We start from the raw sequence: 12525 nt of genomic DNA on the forward strand, positions 1-12525 counted from the left end.
AAAAAAGTATATGAACCTTTCTATTCAGGCCAGCTTGAACCAGCCTCTACAAGTCCTCACACTTTTCACTGTCTCTAAATACATAAAACTCACATTACTCCTTCAACAATAATCTACTTAACAGACAATAATCAGAGTCATCAGTTTCAATCATGGCTTTTTCAATATTAAAGAAAATGACTTTTTGAAATAGACCGAGTGTTGTTTTGTCATTTTGAAAGATGCTGCTTGTCTGCCAACGCACTCCAAAGATCATAAAAGATTAGTCAAAGAAATAAGATTACAAACTGGATATCATGAAGTGTGTGGGAAGCTGTTGAAGTTAATTTGCGGACCCTGTTCCTAATAAATGTCATAAAGCAAAATGAGCTAATTATCAAAGTTCACATGTCAGATTAAATTATACGATGGTGGACTTTCTCCCTGGTGAGTTAAGTCTACCTTGCCACATCTTCTTGCGCTCGAAGAACAACCTATGTAATAATTAGTATAATGAAGGTACATTCATTAGTATATGCATGTTAATATTCCTTTTGTACCTGTGGATACCAGGGGGATTGGTTATATGCAGAACATGCGGGCCTTTAAGACTGTGTGCCCTCTTCGAAATGAGCTTCATCTGGACATCACTACAGCAATTAAGGTAACCACCAATTTGATGCTCTAGCTTTTCATTACATAATAAACACGTTGTACATTAAAGGTGTGACATTTCTGAGGAAAAGTCCGCCAGCTCATTGTCTCCATAGAGATGTTATTATTGCCTGGAAGGTTTCACAGTATCAAATTAAACATGTACATTTAGCTTTTATTCAAATGTAGATGTGTTTTACTGTGAGCAGGGTCTCCTCTTCACAGATCTGTCCTGTAACCTGGCTTTGTGGCATTGCATAATTGTCTCCATGGAGGTAAAAAGTTTAATGTGATACTGTGGAATACTATGGAGACAAGCAGACAGCACACCCAGAAAAGTTACATAGTGTACTTTTAATACAGCAGTAGTTCTGTGCACCCGGCAACCTCACTGTTAGCGTCGCTACTTCCTATTCAATTTTATCTCTCTAAGTTCTTTTATTCTTTTAATATTTCAAGATTGCAAGATATTTCAAGGACAAGGAGCCATCCTAAAAAAAAAAATTACACAAATAAAATGAGAACTTCACCTAAGGACACTTTTGTGTTTAGAAAAAGAGATGTCTGTGTCTCAATGCTAACGCTAATGCTTATTTTGAGGCATAATACATTTTAGTATTTAAGTTTTCTACTCAAAAATAACTGGGTTGTCTTTATTTGAATTAATTTGAATTTTAATAGGTTGTTTATTCTAGTGAGTTACCTTGTGTGCTGCAGTAGCCTGTTATGAGAAATCTGTTTGAATATAAATATACAATTATCTTACTCAGACACTCTTTGATCCGTATGTACTTTTTGCTGAAGTCAATGTTTAGGGAAAAGAATATTTTCTCAAACATAACATTGCTGGGATGTCATAAGTAGCATCTGTAAACGATAAAACTATGTAGTAAATGCAAATAAAAGAAGTAGTAGAGCTTAGAACTTGTAAAGGGAATTGCATTGCTGCTGGGAGTAACACTGAATAAAGAGTATTCTGCGTCACAATTATAAATACATAACTTTAATGATGTCTGTGTATATATATTTGTGTGTGTATAATAGTAGATATAGCTTAGAGTGTATTTTAGAAGAATACAAGTAGGAGGAGATGAGGAGGACAGAAATTTGGGAACTTTGAAATATGAAGCAAATAATCTCTAAACCGATACACATTTAAAAACCCTTAGGTGGTGTAAACACAGTATCTCCCAACATTTTAACTATTCTTCAGTTCATTACAAAGTAATTATATTGTCCTCAGAGCACTGTAATACAATTTAATAATACGCCCACAATGTTCCTTTAGTACTATTAAGTGCCTCCACTGCCTCCTTACCTGGCTTAGATCAACAGGAAAAGCGTAAAATCCGGCAAAATTTAGGAACTACCGTATTTTCCAGACTATAAGTTGCACCAGCCAAAAAATGCATAATAATTAAGAAAAACACATATAAAAGTCACACTGGACTATAAATCCAATTTTTTGTGTCACATTTTTTTTTTTAACTTTACAAAATCCAAGACCAAGAACAGACATTTTATCTTTAAAGGCAAGTTATAATAATAATAGCAGCAATAACAACAGGCTGAATAGCAGTACAGCACGCTCCTCTGGCCAAACTATGCAATTTATAGTCCGGAAAATACAGTAATCTGAGCATGGACCTCTTCTAATCCATGTGATTGCTCTACAGAAAGGAACAGCCGAATGGTACGAGGGCCTAATAAAGAGATACAAAGCAGAAGATGGAGTGAGTACATTCAAATACATCACCTTAGACAGCTCACCATTTCATTATCTGATTTCTGGGATGATCAGATTATAGAAATACCATATAAATATAGTATAATATATAGTATAATATAGTTACATGTGATGTGAGTAATCTGATTTCTTTCTGACTGTTCACACCTGTGCAATGTTTTACAAATATATGCAAAAAACAGTACGTATATAAAAATGGACATAGCTAACCTGCTAGTCGCTGCGTTCCAAGCAGGAAGTGAGCATGGACACACTTCCTGCTGCATTGACTAGAATTCACTTTCTACTGAAAACTGTTGTCCCTCTCTCTATAACTGCTAGTGTCATGCTTGTTATATTGCTCTTAAAATGTTCGTATTAACCCACTCTACATGCTGGTGTTTTGGGGTTTTTTTGTCTGGAAATTAAGATATGAACGTTCCTCAAGGTAACTTCCGCTAGCGTTAACAACAGGTTTGATTGACGGAGTTGCTAAGCGGAAGGGGCATTATCTGCAAAAGCCTTGATCCAGATTGACTCTTTGGTTGCTATGATACTTGTGGGCGAAACTCCAAATTTTCTTCTGTCATAACTCGCCTCAATGAGCTTCATTTGGCTGGAGCTGAACACTATGGTGGATTCACACTCCCTTGGGCCACTCCTTTATACAGTCTATGGAAAAACTGCAAACTATTGTGGCAAAGGCAAAAATGAAACAGAAAACGAACAGGACATAAATTAAAGAGGTATTTTAAATGTCATGTACTTTGAGTTCCTGTTACTCTAAAATCCACTAATTAACTGGCAGAGTTATGTAGTGTTTTTGATGATCAGACTTTTCTTAGACATGTAAAAATACAGCAATAATCGGAACTAATTTTCCCTGTCATGATTCTTTTTTCTGGCATTAAAAATACCTTCTGTTTTTGAATCTAGACATTGGAGGAGCAGTTGAAGAAGTTGATACAAGTTGTAGATGCAGTGTGCGTAGATGTGCAAAGAGCTCAGAATATCTACAACAAACTTTTTTACAGGTAAACAACAGCAGTCAAATATTATTGAAAATGAATGTTTTTCTAATGCCAATGTTTTTATTGTGTTTTTTCAGCGCAGTCAAAGTGGATTTCTTCAGCATCACATACAGGCAACTGGAGAAACTTGTACGTAATTAAGCCTGATACTATTGCAAATAAAAAGTATAGAGCCCTCTCAAGATTTGGTGAGATTTTAGTTCAATTGTAAATGTTTTCAATAAGATATAAAAAACATTATTACAGGCCCCATATTACTGTATTTTCTGATATGTTATAATGTTGTTTCCTCATCACAAAGATACCTGGAGTTTTGTTTTGTTTCATTCACACATATTTAACACACAAACCCTGCATATTTAGTCTGAGTTCTTCTCTCAAACAGAAAACACTCTGTTCCACCTTGTGATGTCGTGTGGAAATACAGGAAGTGCTCCACTGTGTTTAAACTCCATGCACCTTCACAGGAATCATTTGGATGATATCAGCCCTGAAATTGTCTCTTCTGAACTAAAAGTAAAACTTAGCTGTTAACTTGAAAACTGCTACTACATGACATCACAAGGTGGAACAGAGCATTTGAGCTTTGGGGATGCAGACAGACTAATAATCCAGGATTCCTTAAACATCTGTGAATGAAACAAAACACATCTCCAGGTATGGTTTTGGTGAGGTAACAGCATTAAAACATGGTTTAAAGCTCACAAGAGTCAATTTGCCTAAGTAGAATAATACATGAATTTTGTTTCCATGTGTATTCATCATGTAATTACCCCAATAACAGTTTTAGTTATTATGCTATATCCATATTACATCATGCTGTGACATAAAGTACCAAAGTGTTGTTGTTTGTTGCAGGTAGCAGATGATGTCAACGTGGCCATGGAGCGACTGTGTGGGACTCTTGAACAGGAGACCTCCAGACTGACCCAGACTATGGGAGAGACCATCTTTGAACTCTTCACGTCCCTAAAGATCCTCAAAGGCTTTCGCGAGTTCTTGCCTCTCAAGTGGGTCCCTCTCTCTGCACCTCTAATCACACCGTGGCTTCAAAAGTCATCTGCTGTCGTTGTTATTTATCTGAAATGTCAGAGAGGATATGAGGATATTGAAGATAAAGTTTGGAGTTTTATTGAGAAAAAGTCTTGTGCTCTTTTTGAACAGGGATGCAAAAATGTTGGCCCTGACTGGATTTCACAACTGGTTTAAGTCGTCTATTCACAAGTGGCTGCAGATAGTTCACGACAGGTCATGTGACAGGGTCTGCAAGGCTGTAGACACGGACAAGGTGAGACCATAGACTGTATATATAAATGGACATAGCTAATCTGGATAGTCATTACATTTCAACTGGGAACTGATCACGGGCACACTTCCAGCTCAGTCGACGTTGGCTCCAATTGTCACTCCACTCTCTGTAACTGCTGCAGTCAGCCTCGTCATCCTGGTGTTTTTATTTCACCATTGTATCCGTAAATCAAGATATGAACATTAATAACAGACAAATCCTTCTTTCCTTGAGGTCGTTTCCGCTAGCCTTAGCAACAGGCTTGATTGACAGTGTTGCTAAGCGCCTGCTCCCTGCTAAACCAGCGGTGCGGGTGGGAAGGGGCGTTACTTTCAGCCTCGCTCCAGATGGGCTCTTTGGTTGCTATGATACTCGAAGTCAGAATTGCAAATATGGACCTCAGCTCCAAATTCTCCCCTATAACTGCTCTAGCCTCGATGAGTTTCATTTGACTGGACCCCAACGTTATGGGTGACGTCACACTCACTTAGTTCACTTCTTTATACAGTCTATGAGTGAGACAATAATGCTGTCATGTTATATTTTAATGTCCACTTGAAAAATGAAAATGTGTCACTGTAAATAACAATTCACAATATGCATACACAATAACTACTATTGCTGAGTTTCAAAATGATGAAAAATTAGGACCATCACCATGGCAATTAAAAAAAACAAACAATTAAACCTTTTGAATGGGAAATGTATTCAGAACTTTGCATATAACAGGACATTTTTAATTTCAACAGAATTCAGTATCAACTACTCCAGTCCTATAATCCTGTGTTGTGATTCACAAAAATATACATTCACAAAAGTAGCCCATCCTTCAATGAAAACACTTGTATGTTAATGTGATATGTAAACGTGATTCTTTCATTACATAACACGTAATAGGTAACCATGGACATGAGAACAGAGCAAATAACATGTAGAATGCTGAGTACTTTTTATGATGGCCTTACGTAATTCAGCCCTTTGTTGGTGATGAGTCAAAAGAGAACATATACATCTGAATTATGATTACAAAACACATTTAAGAATTGTTCCACCATAATTCTACTCTTCCTGCAGTTGGAGCCATTGGGCCAGGCTAAGCACAGCTCATCGGCGGTGGAGGTGACTCTCTGCTTCGCTCAGGTCAGAGAGATGTGGCAGCAGCTGTCCTGGCCCGACTCTGCTGGGGCCTTCATCTTCATCACCAGACTAACGGATGTGAGTAACCTCCTCACATCATCATCATCACAACTGACCAGACTGTCCAAATGTCCCCTGACTTCTGCTATTATCCAGTTATGATATGAAGTCTCTAAATACAGGCAACTGGGAGTTTGTCTTGCCTCAGTATGAATATATTATATAAACAGGTCTTAAGGTAATAATATCTATATCTATAATAATGTAACTCCGTTCTTATCACTGAAAGTTCTGAAAAGTGCTTATAGTACATTATATAAGTATAATGTACAGTACAGTACAGTATATTACAGTATACACATATGGCTTGAAAAATACAGATAACAGATGCTGCAGTCACTAATATAATAGTTATTATTAACTTAAAATATTGGCAGAACAATTTCACCTCTAACCAGTGCCTACTAGTGCTGGCCATATTGTCCAAGCTTGATGTTGAAGGTCGGGATGGTTAATATTTGGATTGGAGACCACGGAGAAAATCAGGTTTCACAGTGGGGTGCCAGTGGCAAAGAAACTGTTGTTATGTCCTTAGGCGAGGCACTTCACCCACATTGACTAATACGAATGTGGTGTGTGAGTGTTGGTGGTGGTCAGAGGGGCCAATGGCAGCAGCCTCACATCCGTCAGTCTGCCCCAGGACAGCTATGACTAAGCTATGACGACAGAAGTAGCTGACTACCACCGAGTGTGGAGTAAATTAATAATGCACTGTGAAGTGTTTTGGGTGTTTTGAATGGCACTATATAAATCCAATGATTACATATTGTGTCCTTGGGCAAGACACTTATTTGAATGTGGTGTGTTAATGACTGATGATTGTCAGAGAGGTAGTTGGCTGCCTCGTTACCATCATTCAGACCCAGGGCAACTGTGGCTACATTCAGGTGGGATCTGAAATGTCTAAAGTTTAAAACATTGTTGACTACCTTGGAAACCTTTGTTCCTATTCTACTGTTGTCGTTACCTTGGCCAGGTATCTCTTCTGAAGGAGATTCTGAATCCCATTGGGACTTCCTGGTTAACTAAAAGTAAAAATACAAACATAAGGGGGAGGAATTAGATTGATTTAGATTGGCCTACTGTAGACTGGAACTTTGAGAGGCTTGTCAAGTTTGTATGGAGAAAATAAATCAAGAACCTAAAATGTGTTATTGTTACTATAGTTTTTGGATCATGTCACTCACACCATGATCACACCAGCATTGAAACCACCACGATTGTACCACCACATTTTTTTTATTGAACAGAATTTCTGCAACGAGGCCGTGTGTTACTCTGAGATGATGACCCGTAAGATTGAAAGGAGCCAGCTGGGCCGAGACCACAAGAGCTTCACAGTGCAGGTAACGCCTTTAGCCAACGCAGCACAGGGAGGACGGGGGTGTGCACGATGACGCTGGAACCCAAATGTCAGCAAGTGTCCTTCCAGGCAACACAGGGACCGCAGCAGGAGATGGGCGAGAAGATATGTGCAAACAAACACAAACAAAACAGAAACAGGGCTGTTTATGCAACGTTACTCTTTGGGAATAAATGAGAAAAAGCAAGACGACCTATCTACCCTTAAGTTTGTATAAGCCATATGCTTGAGGCTGTGTAGGTATATTATTATTATTATTATTATTATTATTATTATTATTATTATTATTATTATTATTATTATTATTATTATTATTAATTTGATATTTTTATTTATTTATTTATTTATTTTTGCTAGGTTATCTCTACATAGATCTAAGATGTAATTAATGTGGCTTAGTCATGTCACTTTCTGGTCTCCATGGAGATAAATGCGTCTGAAACATTGTATGCAGACAATAACAGATCCTGCAGACCCTCCAGCAGAAAAGTTAGATAGCGCGCCTTGAAATACTTAGATGTGCATGAATAGATGACTGGTATTTTAAAACTCTGGTTGGTATGTGGGAACAAAATCCAAACAATGAAGAAGAAAAGTCGCTTCACTTTTGTGTCAGGTATAACCGAGACACTCAGAGAGGGTTGCTTTTGTTTAGGTAAACATACTTCCATGTGCAATTGCTCCCCCATCTGAGGCTCACGGTCTGCTGCAATTATGGCAGCTAGTCACAAGTCCTGACCTCTGCAAGCATCAGACACTTGTCCTCAGTGAAAGGGAAGTAGGGTGACTTTTTTTTTGAGTAATGCAATTTGAGTGAAACAGCAGGAGCTAGCATATTGTATTGTTTTGTTTTCCTACCTGATGCCTCTTATCACAAGAAAAAATATCTGTCAATGCAGTAAGAAAATAGCACTTAAAAATATACACATCGCTTTCTGGCTTAGTTTTGCTTTACTGATGCATCTACTAGACAACACAAAAGAATTTAAATGTTCTTTAGGAAGCTGTACTAAGAGACAGTTTATACATAACATGTGACAACGTACATATATGTAACACTATATTGCATCCATTCCTGCTTCTATAGCCTTGCTGCTTTTCTTTTCCCACCTCTCTTCTTTCTCCTTTGTTCTCTTGCTCTTGGCTTCCTGCTCAGCTCTGCATCGCCCTGAACAGCATGGAGCACGTAAGGGTGTTTTTGGGCCACCTGCCGCGGGACCTGGACTGGTGCGGGGTGGAGCAGGCCATGGAGGAGTCGTGTGGGGCGGAGGGGAAGGAGCAGGTGTATAAGGCTCTGAATGGACAGCTCTACAACATGGACCTGGATCTGCAGAGGGAGGCCAAAAGGCTCATCTCTGTGCTCACTGACAAGGTACTGCACTGAACATACCATAGTTGTGGATGGGAGTTAGGGCTGGGCCATATGTCAATGAGATTTATCTTAATTGTGTTTTTTTGTTTTGTTTTTTTTCATATTGAACAATCTTGCTTTTCCATTCAGCTTTATATTGTCTTAAAAAACTAAAACTAAATCTGACTAAACTAAAATGACTTTTAATGTGTATTTCCTGAACATAAACAATACAAATTTTGATTTACTACCAACTCAGAGCTAGATTAAAATTGTATTAATTGCACAGCCCCAATTGGAGTTGCCAAAACAGTGATGCCCAGATACTAAATGATACTGAAAGTAGTATTGAAACTAGATGCTATACTTTAATTAGTAACAAATCTGGGAAAATGAAATGATTACTGAGGACAAAATTTTTTCTTGAATAGTTTTAGAATTGTCTTGATCTGTGTAGTATGAGGCCACGTTGTAATATTATTGAAAGATGCCTTTTTATTATTATTGTGGTATTTGAATAGTATCAAGCCTTTTCTATATTCAAAGAGCTTTAGAATAAGAAAGACATTAAAATCAATACAAATAAATCAAAACATAAATAGCCATCATAACATTAACATTCAAAGAATTGATTGCAGAATAAAAACCTTTCAGTCATATGCACAACTAAACAGAACCATTTTGAGCCTGGATTTAAACGTTGTCATAGTAGAGGCCTGTCTCACATCTTCAGGACTGTTCCAGGTTTTAGCTGCATAAAACAGAAACGCTGATTCCCCATGTTTAGTTCTATTCTGGGCACCAGCAGGAGGCCGGTCCCTGAGGTCTTACAATAACATCAGTTGACAAACAAAGCCATCATGCTTTACAGTGTATGTACCTGACTGTGAACCAGAGGTATTGTACTTTCATTTTTATTTTGTTATCTTGGTTTAAAGTGCAACTGGCTTGAATGTCATTCAATCCAATAAATCAATATAATACATGTTTAACACACAAACTCATATTTAGGCTGAGTTTTGAGGCCGAGAAAACACCCTGATCCACCCTGTTAATGTCATGTGGTAATACAGGAAGTGCTCCACTGTGTTTTTAAACTCCATACACCCCCACTAGAATCATTTGGATACTTTAAGCCCTGGAATTGCAGATCTCTACTGAACTAAAGGTAAAAGGAGCTGTTAACTTGAAAACTACCACTACATGACATCACAAAGTGGATCAGAAGATTTTGAGCTTTGGAGATGTAGATATGGAGTAATGATAAAGGGTTACTGAAACATGTGTGAACGAAATAAAACACATCTCCAGGTATGTTTTTGATGAAGAAACAATATTATAACATGACTTAAAGCTCACAGGAGTCAATTTTGCATCTTTCAGGACATTTAAACCATTGTATGCCTATATTTTGAGGACATTAAACATTCAGTTGAGTGATGAAATCTTTCTTTTCAGATGCTGCCTGAGCTGCGGAGGTACATCCAACACATAAGCCTGTCTCCAGACTCCATCAACAATGATGAGGTGAGACCCTGAGACCACTCATGTGTTTATCTGTTAAAGTCATTTATCCGATCAATACATGCCATCGGAGTTTTGATGTGCGGTAATGATTTTTCCAGGCCGTGTCTCCACTTATGAAGTATTTGCAGGACACCATGAACATCCTGACTGACAACCTGGTTAAGGAGAATCTGACAAGGTAATGTAATCTAGTAATAGATGTATTTGTAAGATGTCAACAAAATGTAAACAAAAGTGTTCTAGTTTAAGGCCTTATTTCATTATATTTCTTCATATGCTGTGAACTTGGTATTACACAGTATACCAAAGTACATTAAAAGTATGGTGGGTTTCAATTAACATTTTTACCCAAATTATTATTTCAGCAACTTTTTATTTTACCACTGTCATGCTTCTTGGTCTTGCAGTATTTGTACTGGATTATGTTGATCAACCATGCCTTTGTAATTTATTGCAGATACTCTTTTGATTTGTATGGCAGGTTGTTATTTATGTATATCCTTGAAATGGTTTTGTACTATGGTATATAGGTGCTAATGAATTACTTCCCTCACACATTTTGTCTCCAAGTGTTCCCATAAATAGACCCATGGGGATTTTTTTCATCAGTGTGTGACAGATAAAGAGGATGCCATTTCAAATGTAATTTGTCTAGAACAATTTCCTGGATGTAAAATGTTCCATGGGATTGAATGATATGCTCTTGTTAATTTAACCCTCAGTTTGATTTTACAGGGTGCTTCAAGGCATGTGGGAGCTCCTGCTTAGAATGATCCTGGATGCAGTTACTGAAAACAGAGGGGTGCAAATAGAGTTTTACAACCGCTTTCAATACACTGTTGAGGTTAGTAGTGAAAATTTGAGATATCCACAGGTGCATTACATATAAAAAACTGTACTTTCTTTGCAACACTCTTTTACTCCTACTTGAGTAATATTTTTATTCAGGTAACAGTACTCTAACTTGAGTAAATCATTTTGGTTCCTCTACCCATTGTGGTTAAATCTACAAACAAAAACAAGGCAAAAGTTTAATGCTGATAATTTGAAATGATTTGAACACTGTATTTCTTGCACTGCTCCTTCAGATATTATTTAGTTTATAGCTATATCTTTCTAAATATGTCTATCTTTTGAAAATACCAGATTTTGTGCTTGTCTAATATTTTGTCCTTCCAATTACATTAACTTTAAATTATAATTCAGATGCTACGTCCCAACAGTTAGTCTTTAAGTTACTTAATAGTTTACACTTTTTTACTCTTGAGTAATTTCTTGGACTACTACTTTGTACTCCTACTTGAGTAATATTATTTTAAAGTAATAATGATACTCTTACTTGAGTACGCTTTTGGCTATTCTATATCTATTTTAATATCTGTTTTTCATTATAGCTGTCCAGTGGTACAGTTTATATTTGAATGAATGCATGTCACGTCATCATCACTACTGTTTCCATCACCTTTAATTAGCGCAGAACGAGCTTTTCTGCTGTTCAAGATGTTAGCGTACATCAGATATTTATGAAGCATCTAGGAAGCACACCTTGTGAATAACAATGTACCATAGAGTGTTCTGTGTATGCTAATGCTATAGTGGCCAGCTGGACAAGATGGTGGCAGATTTTCAGGAAAAAGTCATGCCATGCTAAATGTGTGGGCCAAGTGTTGAAAGCAACCGAGAAACAGACTTGAGTTCATGCTGTTTGTGTGAAAATGTATTGATCCTTTTTCTTTTACTTTTCACTGGAATGATTAGACGCTGCTGCAGTTCTTTCACGCCAATGGAGAGGGTCTCACTGTGGACGATATGAAGAGCGGAGATTTCAAGGTGCATACAAGCTGTTAAACTGTGTCATATACAGATCTAACTTAGTTTATTTAAGGGCTGCTGTAAAGTGTAGTGAAAAATATAATTACTGTGGCCATGGCAGCTGTTTGTGCTTAGAAAGTACAGTACAGGTGTTTGTTTGATTTTCTTAAGCTTGTTTTGTAAGATTTAAAGCTTTTAAGACCCCACATCGTCTTATCCTTTTTCACATAAAATTTTCAATAGACGTTTTAGAAGCATAAATAGAGAAAATAGTATTATTATTATAGGTGTTATTAACAATGGAGTAATTACAAATATGCTACTTTTCTTTGCACGTGTTTCCTTGCTTGGTTGGGGTTAATTTTAATTAATAAATAAATAAATTTGTTTTTCTCATATCAACCCATAACCTAACAAATGCAGAATAGACTCCAGCTATTTTTTTTCTTACTATGAACCTAGTCCTTAATCTGAAAGGATCCCTTGGCACTGCACTGTGGTCACCCATTGCTCCTGACAGGTTTCCTCAGCCTCATTAGAGGATGTGTTTACAGTGTCATATGTTTACAGTGTCTGTATAATGATTTAGTCTAAAAA

The 12525-nt window shown here is 37.2% G+C and overlaps 1 protein-coding gene across 1 annotated transcript in view; it reads left to right on the plus strand.

Moving 5' to 3' along the window:
* baiap3 (BAI1 associated protein 3) overlaps positions 1–12525 on the plus strand; it is a 57650-nt gene that overhangs the window by 40484 nt on the left and 4641 nt on the right. The window contains exons 17-29 of the mRNA XM_033971789.2: positions 553–643; positions 2310–2366; positions 3296–3393; positions 3468–3519; positions 4249–4400; positions 4555–4678; positions 5753–5893; positions 7126–7221; positions 8395–8610; positions 10048–10116; positions 10215–10294; positions 10852–10960; positions 11875–11946. Coding sequence (XP_033827680.1) covers positions 553–643; positions 2310–2366; positions 3296–3393; positions 3468–3519; positions 4249–4400; positions 4555–4678; positions 5753–5893; positions 7126–7221; positions 8395–8610; positions 10048–10116; positions 10215–10294; positions 10852–10960; positions 11875–11946 — 1357 coding nt within the window. The remainder of the gene's footprint in view (positions 1–552; positions 644–2309; positions 2367–3295; positions 3394–3467; positions 3520–4248; positions 4401–4554; positions 4679–5752; positions 5894–7125; positions 7222–8394; positions 8611–10047; positions 10117–10214; positions 10295–10851; positions 10961–11874; positions 11947–12525) is intronic.

This window comes from Periophthalmus magnuspinnatus, chromosome 8 (assembly GCF_009829125.3).
Source record: "Periophthalmus magnuspinnatus isolate fPerMag1 chromosome 8, fPerMag1.2.pri, whole genome shotgun sequence".
Lineage (NCBI taxonomy): Eukaryota > Metazoa > Chordata > Actinopteri > Gobiiformes > Gobiidae > Periophthalmus > Periophthalmus magnuspinnatus.